At 31.9% G+C, this 19,590-nt stretch overlaps 2 protein-coding genes across 2 annotated transcripts in view; one reads left to right on the top strand and one right to left on the bottom strand.

The window, feature by feature from the left end:
• Nucleotides 1-85: 85 nt before the first annotated feature.
• LOC147807162 (uncharacterized) lies at nt 86-1,871 on the bottom strand. The gene is made up of 2 exons (XM_087168798.1): nt 1,337-1,871; nt 86-936 (listed from the first exon to the last, which is right to left on the bottom strand). Exons 1-2 carry the CDS (start codon nt 1,869-1,871, stop codon nt 86-88), a joined length of 1,386 nt encoding a protein of 461 aa, XP_087024924.1.
• Nucleotides 1,872-4,942: 3,071 nt separating this feature from the next.
• LOC107456524 (uncharacterized) overlaps nt 4,943-19,590 on the top strand; it is a 29,373-nt gene continuing 14,725 nt past the window's right edge. Inside the window, exons 1-5 of the mRNA XM_087167871.1 lie at nt 4,943-5,303; nt 9,407-9,446; nt 13,175-13,216; nt 16,456-16,701; nt 19,090-19,536. Of these exons, the coding sequence (XP_087023997.1) occupies nt 5,259-5,303; nt 9,407-9,446; nt 13,175-13,216; nt 16,456-16,701; nt 19,090-19,536 (820 nt within the window). The 5' untranslated portion in view covers nt 4,943-5,258. The remainder of the gene's footprint in view (nt 5,304-9,406; nt 9,447-13,174; nt 13,217-16,455; nt 16,702-19,089; nt 19,537-19,590) is intronic.

Below are 19,590 nucleotides of genomic sequence, written 5' to 3'. Positions count from 1 at the left end.
TTTCTTCAGTTTCACTAAAAATTAAAATATCGTCGAGATAAACGTAGCAAAAGGAAAAGTCACCAAGAATTTCATTCATAAATCTCTAGAACGTTTGAGCTGCTCCACAAAGACCGAAGTTCAGATAGGGAAACTCAAAAAGGCCAAATGGTGTACATACCGCGGTTTTCTGTACATGTTCCGGGTGCACTGGTATATGAAAATATGCTCTCACAATATCGAGTTTTGAGAAAATTTTCGCACCATAGAGAGAGTTTGAAAAGTCCTGCATGTGCGGGATTGGGTAACGATCAGGAGTTGTACACGTATTTAATCTGCGATAATCTCCTACAACACGAATACTACCGGAACTTTTCGGAACCACGTGGAGCGGAGAAGACCACGGTGACTTGGATGGTCGACAAATTCCCTGCTCCATCATGAATTGGAATTCTTTTTTAACGGATTCGTATAATCTAGGGTTTAATCGCATAGGCTTACAGTGAACGAGCGGTCCGGTGGTTTCTATATAATGCACGGTACTATGGTTAGAATCTTTTAGTTTTAATGACAATTTAGTTAAATCTGGGAATTCTTTTAACATTTTATGATACTCTGATTCTCCAGAGATGAGTTTAATAGAACTAATAGGTTTAGGTTGGGCAAACATACCCTGTATTTCTAACTTCGTTACACTGTGAATAAGTTTTCGACGTTTTAAATCAACTAAGAGGCCAAAATTCTCTAAAAAATCAGCACCTATAATGGGTGTTGGAATAGTTGCAATTAAAAAATTCCATTTAAAATTTCGTCGAATACCCAGATCAACATTGATTAATTTTGAGCCAAAAGTTTTAATTTTCGTGTTATTTGCAGCGTATAATTCCAAAGGCTCAGGTCTTAACTTTTTAGATACCTTAGGCGCGGGGATACAAGATACATCGGATCCTGAATCAACTAAAAATTTTAAATGAGAACGTTTGTCGTAAACATAAAGGCGACATGAGTTTTTGGCTATCGGGATTGCAGTCGCAGACACTTGTTTTTCGATAGCCGAATCTAGTTTTCTGGGTTTTCAGTTTGATTACTAGCACAAGGCTCTCTACAATGTTTTGCACGAGCGCCAAATCTGTTATGGTAAAAGCAAAATTTTGGGTCGCCTCGCGATCTTGAAGGAGTTTGATGTCGGTAGGGAGATTTGTTATATCGTGATCGAGACTGATCTCTACTACGCTCGCGAGATAATCTCTTAACTTCTGCACTCAACGAAGCTATCTCGTTCCGCAAAACGCTTATTTCAGATGGAGGATTGCGCTGTGAGCTTTCCGTAGTGTGTTGCCCAATAGCAAATACGGACGGACTTCTGAAATTTTATCGGCCATTTTGGCTAAATTGTCCAAAGATTCAGAGCTAATTGATAAGATTGTCTGAATTTCTTGAGGCAGTCTCTGAAACCATAAAGTTTTCAAAAAATCATCGTTGACGCTTTTACCCCCTAATTCGCGCATTTTTCTCAATAAATGGGACGGCTTAACGTCTCCAAGATGCAATTCAGAAATTAATTGGCGAATTTGTTCGTTTTCCGAAGCAGAGAATTCGGCTATTAACCGGTCTTTCAAAGTGTTGTATTTATCCGCAGCAGGTGGTGCAAATAAAATATCGGACACTGAGGATAAAGTTTCAGGATCTATTGATGAAACGAGGTAATTATATTTCGTTAAATCATTAGTGATTTTAGCTAGCTCAAAATTACTCTCTACCTGAATAAACCATAGTTTAATTTTTGATTTCCATAACAGGGGAATTTTTACCGAAAGATGGGAGACCTGAGATGCATTTGAAGAACGTGCAGCATTATCTGCATCATTAACCTGCTCCACCACATTCGGCATTATTTTAAAGTGTTGGGGCAGCAAATAAAATTAAACAACTTGTATGATGCAGTGATAAGCGCAAAGATCAAATTAAACTCGAAAATAATGCAAATACATTCACTAAAAATGGGTAAAAGGTTTAAATAATTATTGCAAATGAAAGTGATTTTCAAACATTTCGGAAGATAATGCACTAAGATAACAGACTCCGTACGCCGTAGATCAATACTAACAGTAAGTTTAAACCAGAGATACTAGCAGTAAGTTAAATTAATACATTAATTTAAACATATTAAAGCAACAGTAATTTTGAAATGACCAATCACAAAAAGTCAGCAGAAATTCGATAACATACCCTTAAAATATCCATGTGTCCATCCATCCATATCTCCGTGCGATCACAAGTTCGTAAATAAAAAAAAAATTTCTTCAAAAACTAACGCTAAATTTTAAATTTAGTTCTAAAGGAGCAAAGGTTATTAAAAATTTAAGCTGGTCTTCGCATAAATTTAGAAACATTGCATAGATTCAAAGCCGGGTCACCAGTGAGGAGACACGTGGAAGTTAACGCGGCTCCTAAAATAAAAACATAATATTCAAATAGGGAGATGATCTAAAATGAATAATTAAGTTGATTAAAGAATAGAAACACTTAGCACGATTAGTTAACAGAATGCCAGCCATAATTAAATAATAATAAATTTAATAAAAGGATAACAATTAAGGTTACAAGTTAGTTAAGTTCCAGATTAAACATCGTGGCGGACAGGTTGTCCCAGTAACATACACAGGCGTCGTCACAGACCGAACTGAGAAAAAAACAGGTGCAGTTAGGTCTGCAATCGTGATTGTCCTTATCGCCAACTGGCGACGTAAGTTTGCCACATTTCGGCGTTTAGCATGAAATTGGCTCAAAAGCAGCAGCCGCTGCACGTTCATTTTAAGTTGATTCCATGAGAAAAAATAATCTTTATTGTTACCCAAGTTTATGAGGCACCATAAACTCAGGTATTTCTCTATCTATTGGCAAAACTATAATTATTATGTTGCATTAAGTATTAATTCAAGTAGTGTTAATTAGTTAGTCATACGTTAAGTATATATACGTTGTAAAAACGCGTTATAATGTAAGCCCTACAAGTACGGTACTGGCCATTAAAATTGCTACACCAGGAAGGAATGCAAATACTACTAAACTCAGTAGCGCGACAGCTCCTAGAGGGCCAAGGCCTACTGTGCCCATCTCAGTTTTCTTGACCTTGGGCTTTGGGGTGCAGGAGCAGATGTTCCGGTCAGGTGGTCAGCCAAACGCGGAACCCCCAGTGTTTAGTTCCCAAGCACGCTTGGTACTCATTTATCGACCCACTTGTTCCCGTCAAGTAAAATTTTTTCTCTTTCTCACTCTGGTTGAACGTAGAAGTATTGACGCGCATGCGCACTGCTCAAAACAAAAAAGAACTGAATTAATAGTCAGTCGATGTTTAGAATTTCATGTAGCTGTTGAGCTTTAAAATTGTAAACACTTTCTTTTCTTTTATTAAATACTTTAAATATTCTTAGATTTGACTGTTGAATTAGAATTGCGTTGATTTCCTCTTAATAGAATTTTTAGAATTACTTTGATCACTTCTTCATAGAATTTCTAGAATTCGATTTTATAGATGAACCACCGTTAGCACCACTGAAGGGATGAAAGGCTGAGTCAACCTTGCCCGACCCGAGGATCGAACCAGGGACCTGTGGCACGACAGAGCGAAGCGCTACCGCTCAGCCACCGGACGTCAAGGAATGCAAATAGCAAAATCATATTTATTGGGCACATACATTATAGTTGGAAGACAGGATATTTGGATGTATAAATCCTGAGAACTCAGTACTCAGAGCTGGCAGCTCTGCTAGCAGCAGCAGTTAGTCTCCTGTGCATCGAATCGAACAGAGATTGGATAACATCAACGGGTACAGCATTCCAATAACATTATGCCACAATATCGACCATAGTGACTGACGAAAGGTAGCATACCAGTCTTTCGGCAAGACATTTCAATCGCTGAGGTATTTGGAGAACGTACTGGCTGGGACTACAGGCATGCAATGGCACCCCATACCATTACTACAGGTGATGGGCCAGTATGACGATGTCAAATGCAAGCTGCCATTGGGCGTTCTCTACGATGTCGCCAATTACGGGTGCGGCCCTCATGATGCTGTATACAGAACCTGGATTCGTCTGAAAAGGCGACGTCATGCCATTACTGCTTGCATGCCGTCGTTGTTCACACCATTGGAGGCGCTCCAGCCAGTGAATCAGCGTCAAGGGTAGCCGAAGCCATGGTCGCTATGCGGGCAGTCCATGCTGCTGCAACTTCGTTGAACTGTTCGTTCAGACACTTGTTGTCTTGAAAATAATCCCATTTGTTGACTCAGGGTTCGTGATGTAGCTGTACAATTCGGTAAAGCCATGTCTGTCTTCTCGGCTATGGCGATGGAGACAGCTGAGATCCTGCACGGCGTTCCATAAGATCTTCATGAGCCCATTGATTTTATATTCTGCTAACAGTCATGGGATTTCAACCAAGGCGAGAAGTAATACTTCGGTATGATAAACTACAAATCCGGTAGGCCACAAATTCGACCTCGATCAAACTCAGACACGGGATGATGGGCATTTCTCCTTCTTACACGAGACATAACAAAAACTTTTTTACTCAAGAATAACGCTCAAATTCAATTTCTGTATGAGAGACTTACTGTCAAATCTCTTTTTTTTCTACACATTGTAGGTGTCGCTAACACAGTCTGCTTTGCATGAATGCGCTGATAAGCTAATCATTTGCATATCACGATATGCTTTATCTGTAATGCAAATTTCACGTTCGTTGTGTGTCGATTTCCTAGTGTATCAGTTTTAATGGCCAGTAGTGTTGTTGGGATATATTTTTCGATTAAGTCAACCTTCATCTATCAAAAGGTACCTCCAGATAGAATCAAGTTAACATGTCTTATATACTTGTGAATTGGTATTCAGTATTTATAGCGGTAGTTACGCCACAGTGCACAGTGTATAATAATATTGAGTGGCATGCTTTTTCAAGCTCAGGCGTAAAAACCAATCGAAAGTAAACCTGGAAGTCTTACGACGAAATTCACTACTAGCGCCATCTGTGTTCAGTCAACCATCCACAATTGCAAATATGCAATAAGTTTTGCTTCTTTGTATTTGGCAACAAAATTTGTTTTCACTGCTTACACGCGCACGCTCCGAACCGCATTGTTGCTCCATTCATTGTCGCCACTTCGTTCTGTTACTTATATCTAACTAGTGTGCGTCTAGTCTTCAAATTGTTATTAAATTTTTTTAGTTGTTTTAAAATCTACTATATACTGAGTTTTTGAAGTATAGAAATAATGGTTTTTATGAAAAAAGCAAACAAGGGTGGAAAACCTAATCAGGTAAGCAATTTCAACGACTTAATCCACGTGTTTTATTCCTGAATGTTTTTGATCGCTATATAGATCTTATATGTTTTTAAAATTAATCAATGTGTGTAATTAATCCACTTCGTTTTCAGTTTTTCTGATTTTATTGTAAGTTTCTGAATTAGAATGTTTTGTGAAATCTATGAAACATTGATTCCTTATTAGCCGGTTCCATGTTTCTTTTATAAATGCATGAATAGAACTTTTTGAAAAGAGAAAAAAATACAGTGTTTGAACGTGTAAAATATGCTTCTTTTTCGTTATGAATAGATAGTTTTATTATAGTGGCAAAAAATAATGGAAAAAAATTTAGTTAAATCCAGTTATCCATGCTTTAATTAAGCCTCAAATATAATGCAAATTCAAATTTCTCTTTGAACTTAACACGGGCAGACTTAAATTATTAATTAATTAGAGTTAAGTTTAGAAATTAGTAATTAAGTTTAGAAATTGAAAATCAATTTTCAAATTGTTTTTTTATGCCTCAGATACGAAATCAGTAATTAATTTCGAGTGAGTAGGAACAATATTGAAAGTTTTTTAATGAGTAGGAATAATATTGAAGGATAAGGTGCTTTACTATTTGCATGGCCTAATGAAATTTGATTGTATTGTAGGGGAGAGGGGGCAGTGTTTTCACTACAAAGCGAGAACGCGAGAATCTCGCATATTTTTTTCTTTGCTCGCATTAAAAAATGATTAACGTGAGAAGTTCTCGCACTCTATTAATGAATTTCAAAATGAGCGAATCTCGCGAATTTTGGAAAAAATTTCGTCTTCCACTTTTTTAAATGAAATACGTTTCTCAATCCTTAATCCCTTGATCTTTCCTTATTTTCAACATCGGTCCTTGTTATCAAGCTTTCCTATTTACTAGTATTGTTCAGAACCAGTGCGAACAGCAGAACACAATGCCCCCCACCTCCGAAACCCTTTCAGAACACATTTCTCTTCAACCACGTGTTTACCGTAGGTAAGGTTTGTTCATGTAAGACGTTTAAATTTTTTGAGCTTGAATGTAAGATGGACAAATACCTTGTTAAGGCAACATTTTCTAGTCCATAACGCACAAATGAAAATGAAACAAATGTCGGTAGGAACGGTCAAAACAAAACAAGTACGGATATTCAATGGATACGGATCAAATACTAGCATGAAGTAAGAACATGAAAATAACTTCGCTATTCTATAGCAGAAATAATTGAAAAGCCTATGCTGGCAGATGAAGAGGATAGGAAAGTGTGTGCACAATGCTACAAATTTACTTAGTGGTTCCGAATAGTTCAGCATTTGTTGCACCCAAAACCGAATTAAGACAAAATATACTAACAGATTGACTGATAAGCATTTGAGCAACCTAATGAGAATAGCTGATGAAAAAGTAGATATAGAACATTTTCCATGTGATAATGCAGCAAAAATATTCAATGCTTTAAAAATTAGAAGATGCTAAAAATGAAATATTTCTTTTCCAAGTCTATTCGTGTTTTTTTCATTTTTAGAAATCTCACCTAACTTTTTGAAATCTCACCCAGTTTTTGAGAAAGGGTGAGAAATTCTCACCCACTTTTTTTCTGTAATGAAAACACTGGGGGGGCACCTTTCACCATTTTTTACTAAAGAATTATTTGTGATGTTTTAATTATTACTTACTAAATTTATGTGTGAGGTAACCTCTCAATTTTTTCCTAAGTTCTAAGTCACAGACAAAATACCTAGTTTTACGAAGTTAGTGAACCATGTATTTTGTTGAAATCTACCCCTACTGTGGGGCAGTTTTCAACAGGTGGAGGGGCACATTTCAACAATCGAAGTGAACGTAGCAATATCATACATTTTGGATAATTAATTTTATTCATAATGTAGTGAAAATAATGAACAAGCATATTGGGTTGATTTAACTTTTTTCTACATTTTGTCTTTAAATAATTCAAAGTTTACCTGGAATGTCATGGAAGATACAGATTGAGCTGTTCCTCCGTTTAAACTGAATTGAGGTAGTTTAATTTTAATGTCATTTCTTTCTGTACTACTAATATCCTCTTTTTCTGGAAAATAAAATTTTCTAGAATCTTCCTACATTCTCATAAAATTTACTTTATTGCTGTCTTATATCTCCAATTTTTCTCACAAAAAGAACTTTTTTCTTCTTTCCACAAAACTCTTAAAGAGCAAAGTTATTAACCTCCATTATTGTATTATCAGTTATCTCAAAATCGAGGCAGAGAATTACTTAACTTGCTATTTTTTAATGTATGAGACAAAGCTGAAAAGTTCATTCTAAATAAGTCCCCTGCTGCTCTTAGAGATGCACCATTTCTGACAGCTTCCATTGCTTTTTTAATGTTTTCTTTACTAACTTCTGGTTTAGTACGTCTGGTTGTATGTTTGCACCACTTGTATAAACTGTAAGGAGTCAAAATGCCAGAATTGAACATTTTATTTAAAATAATGCTCTCCCTTGAACTTTTCAATTCTTTGAAAATTAAATTATTTTTATTCATAAACAAATGTTCTTGAATAATCTTTAAAAATTACAAATAATTACAAACATGCTTCCTTGAACAAAGTAACATATTTTTCAAAAATAATGCCTTACCGAAGAATAATGCCTTACCGAAAAAGTTGAGTATTTTAAATGTTACATTCGTAATTAATAGGCTTTTTGTAAACTTATGGGTTAGACTTCATGTAGTTGCTGATCTAAAATGCCAATTTTCACGATTACTTAACAAAAAAAATAATAAGCTCGGGTCACATTTCAACACTGTTGAAATGTACCCCTAAGCTCTGTTAAAATCTGCTCCTTGTACAGACAGTATCTACCACCTTATCTAAGTATTATCTACCATCTTAGAAAAAGACTTATTACTAATCAATAATAAAGTTAGAAGCAGAATTAAATAAACTAGCAAATAAATTAATTATCAATTAACTTATTAAAAGATAAATGGTTGAAAAACAGTTTCAAAATCACAACTGGAATGTAAAAACTACTTTTGGAATGTTAAAACTACTTACACACACAGGGTAAAACCCCAGTGGTAAAAAACAAGTGCTCAAATCTAAATGTTAACAGTTATGTATAACTAAAGCTTATTGACTAGCATATTCACCAATCATTAAGCAATATTAGAAGGGGGAAATTTTAGTTGTTGAAAGGGCCCCATGTTGAAATGTACCCTTTCTCCCCTAAGGATTATAATTATGGACTATGTCAACCTTCATCTTTCAGAAGGTACCTCATGATAGAATCAAGTAGCATGTCGTATATACTAGTGATTTGATATTTAATCTTTAGTGGTAGGTACGCCACAGTATTTAACTTTATCATCATATTATTTATAAAATTTTTTTTGATGTTCTAGGCTGCATAGCGTTTTGAAAAGGTGCTTATTTTCAATTTATGTTTTTTAAAACCCTTTAAAAGCACCTTTTTTAATTCAGGGCTTATAAAAAGTGCCTATTTCTATGGATTAAAATAAGAATTTTTTTTTTTGCTGTGATGATTGTCATTTAAAAGTGCTTGGTTTTCACAACAATTTTCTCTGCAATATTTATCAATACCTAGTTACTTTATCATGATTATGTCAAGTTTTTGGAGATGTTTTTGAATTATTGATTTTATGTTTCTAAATTAAGAACTTTAAACAATATAGTAAAATAGTTTTGATTACTGCACAGATATTAATTAGGATTTTTTTTTAAAGCCTAGATTGATTTTTTGTTGAAAAGATGTTGGTGGAATACCTTTTTTTGGGCGATTTTTCGCCTGTGGCCTGCTAATCTCTGTATCAAAGTTGATTGCACACTGAATTATTACGTATTGAAAAAAATAAGATATTCTGCTATATAAAATATGCTGTTATATACAATTTTTTCTTCACTTTTTTCTTAAAATTTGATATTTTTATAGCTGAGTATGAGGTAATGGTAAAATCTACAGTTTTAAAATTATTTTGTTTTTATTGAAAGAGGAAAAGAATTATCTTTTCCATGGAAAAAAAAATATTTGAATGTGTATTTGAATTTTATTTAAATGTGTATGAAATTGAAAGTTTTTTCTTTATTTATAGAAAGCACAAGTTAAGAAGCCTTTTAAACAAGAAGATATAGGTATGTATTAGGACATGATCATTTTAATATTTGTGATATATTATAGTTGATTAGTTGTGTATTATATTTTAACATTAGAGGAACATTAAGATTCAGAGAAAGGGATCAGCGAGTTATGTCTTTAGCCACCCCAAGCAAACTGCTACATATTTTATTCTATTAAATTTTCCAGTGGTGCCTAAGCAATTATTATTGCCAAAGATCACAATTTGGAAATATCCCTTTTTATTAAGAGTCATCTTTGAATTTAACATTGTTTTATTCAATGTTAAATTCAATGTTAAATTAATGTAAGCAATTCATAACATTGTTATGAATTGCTTACATTGTTGTAACAATTATTAGGAGTTCATCTTTGAATTTAACATACTTAACAGTTTAATAATTTAAACTTTTAAAATTAGTCTAAAGAAATGAAAGAAAAAAAATGTGTGTTTATAAATTATCTAACCATTGGTATATTAAACGAGGTATTTTTTTGAGTCTACATAAATATTTTAGATATCGTTTGTCAATGCACATTTAGACATGCAGATTTCATTGGTGGTTGGGTTCATTACAGGGTGTATAAATTTTTTTAAAAGTGCTTAATTTCCATTTTTCGAATAGAAATATTTTTCTTTACCCTGCAGATTTTTGCCACAAATTATTCAAAAATCTGGTTTTTCACATTGTTCCTTTTATCATTTTCACTAATCATCAGGGTTGGGTTTTTGACGTCAAAAAGTGGTTTTTGACATGACAAGGGTATAATACTGGTTTAAACCGTCCAAAACCCGTCAAAAATGTCAAAAACTGAAGTTTGCCAAGAAAATATATGAACTTCAAAACTACCAACAGTTGCCATGCATTAGATTGAAATTTAATTATACTATAGGTAATCAGCAGGTTTTAAAATATTTTTTAATTAGAATTAAGGTAAAGTGACAGATTTAAAATCTCAGAAATTTATATTCAAATGCATGTGCAGAAAGATTTTGCACAAAAATTGTTTAAATATTTATATTTAAAAAAATTTTTTTTTTTTGATACTTAAGAAAATTAAAAGTTTATTACTATGCATTTTTGACATATAAGGAACATATAACTCATATTTATAAGGAACTTACAAGTTATGTTGTATAAATACAAACTTGATACAAGTGTATAAAAAATTTTTTTTAATGTTATACCGAATATCTTTATTATCCAGTATGTTAATTTGAATTTAAAAGTAGTTATATTTATGAATAATGATAAATGTAATTCATATTGTTTATTATATTTAATAATTATTACACTTATCATTTTAAAACAATTTTTATCTCTTAATTTTTTTTTCTCCACTTGTATTAAGAATACAAATAATGCATATCTTGAAAGCAAGAAGTAATAATTCAACAGCTGAATATTTAGATATTTAACAAAACTATATTGTATTCAGCAAAATGAAATTCACAAGTATTTGGATAAACTAAATTTTCAGCATAGTAAATGAATAGGCTGAATATACTGTAAATCGACACTAACTACTCTGTGTATTTAACAGAAAGCACTTAAATTTGTATTGTCTTATGTTTAAAAGATTATTAAGAAGATTTAAAAGAATATTAAAAAGATTTTTCTTTAAAAGAAGATGTCTAATGTACAAAATTGCTAATGTTTATCTTTAAAAATGTCTAATTTTTAGTATAATCTATACTATACGCTAAATTTGGTTATAAATAAATTTCTTAATAATATCACTGCAGATTTTCAATAACACATGAAAATGAATACATAATATTACAAAAGATGTGAGTTTTGGTTACTATTCAAAATATAATTCTATATAATACTATAATATTTGGTTACTATTCAAAATATAAGTGTTTCTTCAAAATTTTAAATTTATTTTTTTTAGAACATATTTAGAAACACTATCCTTTATAAAAAATATATAAATTTTATGGATTAATTAAATTTCATATATGAATATAGGTTTTTGACATTTTTGACAGTGGTTTTTGACGTGACGGTTTAAACCATGGTTTAAACTGTCACATGTCAAAAACCTGCCAACCCTGCTAATCACTTAGCAAAAATTCATTTCGGGCTGGCGTGTAAAAACTCTTAATCATTTTACGAATTAGATTAAATACTTGTCATTTGCTTGTGCATTTACTGAGCTGGATTTGACGGAAAGATTCTGAGCTCTCGTGTGCAATTCTGTTGAATTTTGAATGAGATTCTTGACTTCAGTTTCTATCCTTTAAAATAGAACAATAATGATAAAATCTCTCCTACTTTTTGCTGATCATAGGGACCAACTAAACCAAATTTTTTTCCTAATGGCAAAAAAATTATTTCTCTTGTTTATTTCATTGTTTGTGAAGCTCCGTCATCTTTGTCACTGGCAGGCCAATCGCCTTCTCGATATCTTTTATTTATAGATAAGTCAGTGTTTTCATTACAGAAAAAAAGTGGGTGAGAATTTCTCACCCTTTCTCAAAAACTGGGTGAGATTTCAAAAAGTTAGGTGAGATTTCTAAAAATGAAAAAAACACGAATAGACTTGGAAAAGAAATATTTCATTTTTAACATCTAATTTTTAAAGCATTGAATATTTTTGCTGCATTATCACATTGAAAATGTTCTATATCTACTTTTTCATCAGCTATTCTCATTAGGTTGCTCAAATGCTTATCAGTCAATCTGTTAGTATATTTTGTCTTGATTCGGTTTTGGGTGCAACACATGCTGAACTATTTGGAACCACTAAGTAAATTTGTAGCATTGTGCACACTCTTTCCTATCCTCTTCATCTGCCAGCATAGGTTTTTCAATTATTTCTGCTATAGAATAGTGAAGTTATTTTCATGTTCTTACTTCATGCTAGTATTTGATCCGTATCCATTGAATATCCGTATTTGTTTCGTTTTGACCGTTCCTACCCACATTTGTTTCATTTTCATTTGTCCGTTACGGACTAGAAAATGTTGCCTTAACAAGGTATTTGTCCATCTTACATTCAAGCTCAAAAAATTTAAACGTCTTACATGAAGAAACCTTACCTACGGTTAACACGTGGTTGAAGAGAAATGTGTTCTGAAAGGGTTTCGGGGGTGCATTGTGTTCAGCTGTTCGCACTGGTTCTGAACAATACTGATAAATAGGAAAGCTTGATAACAAGGACCGATGTTGAAAATAAGGAAAGATCAAGGAAGAAAAGTGAAACGGATTTAATTTAAAATAGCGGAAGACGAATTTTTTTCCAAAATTCGCGAGATTAGCTCATTTTGAAATTCATTAATAGAGTGCGAGAACTTCTCGCGTTAATCATTTTTTAATGCGAGAAAAGAAAAAGCTATGCGAGAATCTCGCGTTCTCGCGCTGTAGTGAAAACACTGGATAAGTAGTATTAAGGTCCATGAGCTTGGTATTGGGATCAGAGTAATCTATAATCCTGAAACTTCATGTTCGAATAAAATTTTAAGTGTAGAGGAAAAATTTAAGTATTTCTGAAATAAGCACTTAGCATTGCTGCTTTTTTTATTTTTAGTTTTGTTTATTTTGATTGTTAAAAAGTGTCTGAGAATTAGAACCCTTCTGGTAAACATCCAGATATGAGACTGCTGTATTTTACTTAGTTTTTTACTTTTTTGTGTTTTTAAATTGCTGACTATTTATATTTTATTTATATTTGCCTATTATTCAGATTTGACTGTTATTTAGATTTGTCCAATGACTATTTTCTGTTTTTTTTATAGATATGTCTGATGACGATTTTGATGATGACTCTGATTCTGATGGTAAAATTTAAATTTTATTTTTAAAGATTTTTACAAATGTTGTGCAATAAACAAGGTGTCTATTGCACACCTTGTATACCTATACAGGGATTAGATTCTTTCGCGGATTTCCGCTTTTTTTTTCTTCAGATTTTTCCTTTTTTTTCCGTTAATTTCCGCTGAAATTTTTTTTTTTTGCAGAAGTTAAAATATTTTATGAGGAATTTAATTTTCCACGAAGCGAAATTATTGAAGTCCTTATTCCTCGCTCTGAAGTTTCTCTAAAAATCATTTCCTTGGGATAAAGCTGGTTGGCCTTTATACAGGGATGAGATTTTTTTTGTCTCTCGAATTTCAGCCTTTTTATCAAAAACTCTGATTTTCTAAAAGTTCCGTATTTTTTTAAAATTTTTTTTTTTATAAATATCCTGCTTTTTTAGAAAAATTCAGTCGTTGAAGTAAAATAGTTACATTTATTTACGATTTTCAAAGATAAACAGAAAATTCAAACTACGTCCTAGCTGCTAACCCTTCCGCATGTTTACTTATATTAGCTTTTTTCTCCGATTTCACGCACAGAAAATAAGATTTTCCTTATTTTTTATCCGTCGGCGGGATAGCTCATATTTTCGTAATTCAGACGTCGCTGCTTCTTGTATTCTGGCGTGAAAACAAACAAAAAAAGATAGAGGTGGATTTGCGGTGAAAATATTTATTTGCTCATTCAGTTAATCTTGTAGATTTTTATTTATTGTGTCTAAACAAAAACATTACAAACAAGCCTTTTAGAAATCCCAAGTCCAGACTCTGCAATTATCTCTATTTTTATTCACGCAATTTTATTATCAATAATCTATTTTCGCATTTACCTGATTTAAAAGTTGCGCATTGCGATTCTTATTTACGCTATTTAAACACCTTTCATTATGATTCTTATTTACGGAATTTAAAAATCCAATATCGTGTTTTGTATTTATGCATTTTTAAAATCGCGATTTTATTATCAAACATCGATTTTCGTATTTGCCTGATTTAACAGTTGGACGTTGCGATTCTAATTCAGGCGATTTAAATATTGTGCATTGCGATTCTTATTTACGAGATTTAAAAAACCAACATCGCAATTTTTATTGACGAGCTTTTAAAACCCAATGTCGCAATTCGCATTCATGCGAGCTTAAAATCCAATGTCGTGATTCGTTTTTGCGGTTGTAATATCGGGCGATTTAAAAATTATGTATCATGATATGCAGTGCAAAGGTATATTCCCTCTTTTTTACTTTCTGACTACTCTCATCCCTGCCAATAGCAGAGCTGTGGCGACAGACATTGTTACACAACGTTAGTGTCGGAGATTTTTCATTTGGTAGTAACATCATTACGTAGTCAACAAAATCTGTAATTTTTATAAATGGAAATTTATTAGAAATGTAAGAATTCAAGATTTAAATTTCCATTATCTAGATCGCAACTTCCGATAAGCTTTGAGGGGGAAAAAATTTCTATATAGCTTCTGTTGGAAATAACGGAGTACTGAGACAAGCGCAAAGGTATAAAATTGGTAATGTTAAAAGTAATTCCAAAAAGGCGAATTTAAAAGATAGTGTTCTAGAGAAAAAAGCAGATTTTTTTGAAAACTTTTTTAATGAGTAGCTATTGTGCTAAAAATTCCCATCTGAAAAGAATTATTTAAACACTAATATATTTGCCCTTTTGTTTTTGTTTGGCTACAATTTTGACTAATTTGTTATAATGTGTACAGGGATAATGCATATTGCAATGATCAATTTCCAGCACTCAATAGCATCATAAATTTGTGTTTTGGTCTTGTTTGTCACATAAATAAAAGTAAACAGTTATCAGGTAAAAGGTATCAACGTGACTCAAATTAAAACCACTTCTAGAGATATAATAAGAATTTAGTTCTAGCAAACAAGATGTAAATGTAGTAATCCCTGTGGCAGAATTGCGACGACATTGTTGCTGAACTTTGCAGAGTTTTCGCAGAAAGATTTTTTATTTTGACAGGGAAAAATTTTGGTTTTTCTTTCGGCATAATTTTTCAAAAACTTTTTTTTTTTCTGCAGAGTTTTTTTTTTCAAAGATGTCTATATTTTGCATATTGGATAGGAAAAAAATAATTGTGATTTTCTGTTCTTAAGTTATTCTCTGGAATGCAGACTGATGTATATATCATTCAACAGAATGTTAACAATTAAAATGAAAAGTTTAAAATTTATAAAAACATAGCACATGACATGGTTAAAAAAAAAAATTGCCGAAATATATGTGTAATATGCATACACATTATGCTTGTTGCATACTCTTAGCCCTTCAATGCTTGTTCAAGTACGTAAACGGATATTTTATGTGCGACTTAAAAGCAGACATAGTTTCTAAAAACAGAAATAGTTCATGTATTTAAACATTTCAATAAACAGGAAGACTTTAAATTGTCAGGAAACTTGATAGTTAAGTTTGTACTTAAAATTTTTATAAGTACCAAGAAGCATATTTTATTTAATGTTTGAGAATCTTTATATGTTTTATTTGGTAAAAATTTTGATTACTAAAGAAAGATTAAATTATATTTTGATCATAATTATTAATGAAATGTTGAAGTATATAATAGATATTTGCTCACATGATAAGATCATTTGTACAAAATTGTTAAAATTAATTGGGATTTCTAAATGAATTTTTTTTTTGTGTATTTGGAATATCATGTATATTTGAATAATGTGTATGTTTGGAATGCTTAGAAAAAACCTCTTACTTTGAATAATGGTTTAATTGCTTTCATTATTTTTTTTTTAATCTTTGTTTCCATATTATGACACTGTATTAAGTGTTCTTAGTATGTTTGTATTCATTTGAAGTAGTTTATTGCATGAAAGTTTCTGTAATTCATTTTTTTAAAAAATTATTTCGATGTATGTTTATATTAAGAATATCTCAAAATCAGGAAAATTCTCGCTGTATGTGGACATGAGCAAAATTGTTTTTTATTTATATTTGCCACCCTTATTTATTTTATTGCTGCCCAAATTAATAAAAATAGTGGCAGCTGAAGTTTCTACTAAATTATTTTTCCTATGTGTAACAAAAATCAGTCAACTACCATTCTGCATTTAGTGTGTATTTGTTATACTTAATTTCTTCATAGGTAAATTATTAATTTCTCTAAAATAATTTACTGATCAAAATATTTTTGTGTATAATATATTATGACTAGTTATATTTGTTTCATATTTCAATAGATAATGATGTTATAGTTACTAAAACTCCTAAAGGCAAACAGTCACTTGGTGACAAGAGAGTGAGCTTCCAGATACCTGGAAAAAATACTCCTGCTGGAAAGAATACTCCTGGTAAGACTCCTGTTGGTAAAAAACAAGCCACACCAGCAAAGGGTAATTCAGTGACAAAAAAACAAGCAACTCCAGGAAAAGAAGGCTTACAAAAATTTAAAGGAATGGAAAAACAAAACAAAAACTCTAAAAAAGGTTAGTGTTTGTTATCTAATTTATGAATTGTATTAAGTTTTGCTCACTTTGTCTTGCTATAATAAATCATTCCCCATCTTTTAGTCCGTTTTGGTTCTACTTTTTTAGATTTTATTCCTCTATAAGCTTTTTTCTTTTAGTTAACTATTTTGTCTTTCTCTTCAGTCCCCTATCTGTGTCATATTGAGTCTTCTAAGATTTGATTTGTCAGATCCCTTTGTTATTTTGAGATCCATAGGTTCATTGCAAAAAATATACAGTTGAACCTCTTTATCTCGATATTTCTAAAATTACCTACATTTACCGTCTAAAATCATAGTATTTTCCATGTTTATGTTGAAATTTTTTTCTTCCAAAACCTCCGTTTCTCGAATTTCTAATGATTGAACACAAATCATCACTTTCTTTATCAGTAGAACTTGTAGACAGAGATGAATTTCGTGAATCCACGGGAAGTAGGGATGAACCGGTTTGGTGTGTTTCTTGGAATTTCAATCACTATCTCTGCACTTCCTTAACTAGAAAGGAATACAATGATTCTGGCAGTAAGTGAGGGGTTAATGAGTAGTGACCATCAGGGGTTAGCTTTTCAACATAGATAAGAAAGCTAAGAATAGGAATTAATTTTCACCTCAAAATTAAAAACAATGGATCAAAGGCAAATTAAGAGTTTTAAGTGGACAACTAACTGCCTGGCAACGTCTGGTACATTGATCATCAATAATGTCAAAGGAATATCAGGTGAAGAGGATGAAGCTGAAGATCATATTGATGAATCAAAAGCTGTAGAATTCTTATCAACAACTTTGAATCCCAGGAAAATGTTGGCTATGAAGAATTTGCGATCTTTTTGACCTCAAAAGAATAATCAAAACAAATAAAATTATACGTCAAAAATCTTGGAAAAATTCTTTTGAGTGTTAAATGTATATTAAACTTATGTAAATAGTATAATAGATGTTTGTGGTATAGTTAGAAATGTCTATATTTTTCTACTAAAAACAATTAAAGCACTTTTAATAGAATTTCTTGATTAAATTTTTTTTAATGTAATCTTGAATTTTTTTTAATATTTTATTGAATATATACCTAAATTATCTTGAATATTTTGCCTTTCCCGTGAGATTTGAGATAAACAGGTTCGACTGTTCATTTTTATTATATGTTTTAATGTTGTCCAGTGTGCCAAGGAAAGACCACCCTTGATAACTTTTAATCTAATGGTCAGTTTTCTTGTTCTAGAAAAATTTTTTACTCACAATTATAAAATTTATTTATCCAAAGGGTTGGCAAGGTTTAGGACAGAATGGATTAATCCACGGTTTAAACCGTCCTGTCTGAAACTCTTACTCAAATTTTGTCAATTTTATCTGAACAATATTTAAAAAGTAAAATAAATATAGAACCAATAGCATTCATAATTAAATCTACCAGAGAATATTTCTTATTAAAAGTATAATGTTTTATTAATACTCTTTGACTCTTATATTTAAACAAAACAAGATTAGCCTATTACCTGCCGATGTTTCCTAATGGGAAAATTTTTTAGTGAATTTTTTTACTAACCTAATTATTTGTTTAGATTTGTCATATTTTCTGAAATGGCGCAGAACAGTATGACTTCAATTTAGATGATCTTAATTTTTGGAAAAATATTCAATTTTTTTATAGAATTAAAGTCAAATTTGCTGAATTTCAAAACTTAGTAGAAAAATAATAGAAAAAACTTTTATTGGCATTATTTAGTAGCCAGGGGACATATATTTCTTTCTAACTTAACAAGATATTTCTAATTGTTATTTCTGTAAAAATTACAATGTTCCCATTTAGGAACATCGGCGTTTGGAGTATAGTATTTGAGGTGTTTTTTTTGTAACTTGCAAAATTTGAGTGAGATTCCTCTATCTTTCACAATTTTGTGAAAGCAAACAGCACCTGTTCACAAGACCCCCCCCCCCCCCGTATTTTGTTGTGGACCCTTGGTTCTTTCATTTATCGTTCAACAGACATCTGTTATCAGCTTGCCCTTCACACCCTCATTCTATGTAATGCGTTCTCTCTATTGTTAGTCAATTCTAGGTTGAAAATCATCATGTTTTCTACCCTATTGAATTTTTAAGAATTGCATATGTGTTTCACATTCGTTAGAAATGTATCACGTGACTAACTGGGAGGTAAAGACACGGGACTTTCGATGAGCTGTGTCATTTCATTTCACGACTCAACGCAGGTGCGGTCTGTTCATATGTATCCACGATTGTGTTTTAGAGTAGGTTAGTAACTATTCATCAAATGAAAATAATGATACATCCTTTATTATGCAAGCATGATTTCGAGAAGGTCTTTAAAGTTTCATTTGTTTGATTGTATTTTTTTAAAATTTATTAGGTTCTCAACCTGAGGAAGATGATGATGATGACGACGATGATTCTGATGATGATGAGGAGGATGAAGATTTTAGCTTAGGAGGTGGGCTTGGTTTAAAAATGAAAGGTTTTGATGAGGATGATGACGATGATGATGAAGATGACGACGACGATGAGGATGATGACGAAGAGGATGACGACGATGATGAAGATGACGACGATGAGGATGATGATGAGGACGACGATGATGAAGATGAGGAAGAAGAAATCAATCAAAAAAACTCTCAGAATGGTAAAAAACAAAAACAGAAAGTTGTGCAAGCAAAGCAAACTCCTATAAAAGCAAATGAGAAGACTCTAAAAGGTGCACTGACACCAAAAACTGCTCAGACACCAAAGGTTGCACAAACTCCCAAATCTAAGGATGATCAGACCTTAAAAAGTATAAAAAAAGAATCACCAGCTAACAGTAAGTTTTTTTTTATAAATGACAATATAGTATCATTGTAAAAATTTAATATCT

The sequence above is a fragment of the Parasteatoda tepidariorum genome, chromosome 7 (assembly GCF_982258835.1).
Source record: "Parasteatoda tepidariorum strain Cologne lab strain chromosome 7, Ptep-v5.0, whole genome shotgun sequence".
NCBI lineage: Eukaryota > Metazoa > Arthropoda > Arachnida > Araneae > Theridiidae > Parasteatoda > Parasteatoda tepidariorum.
This window is presented reverse-complemented; position numbering and strand designations above follow the sequence as displayed.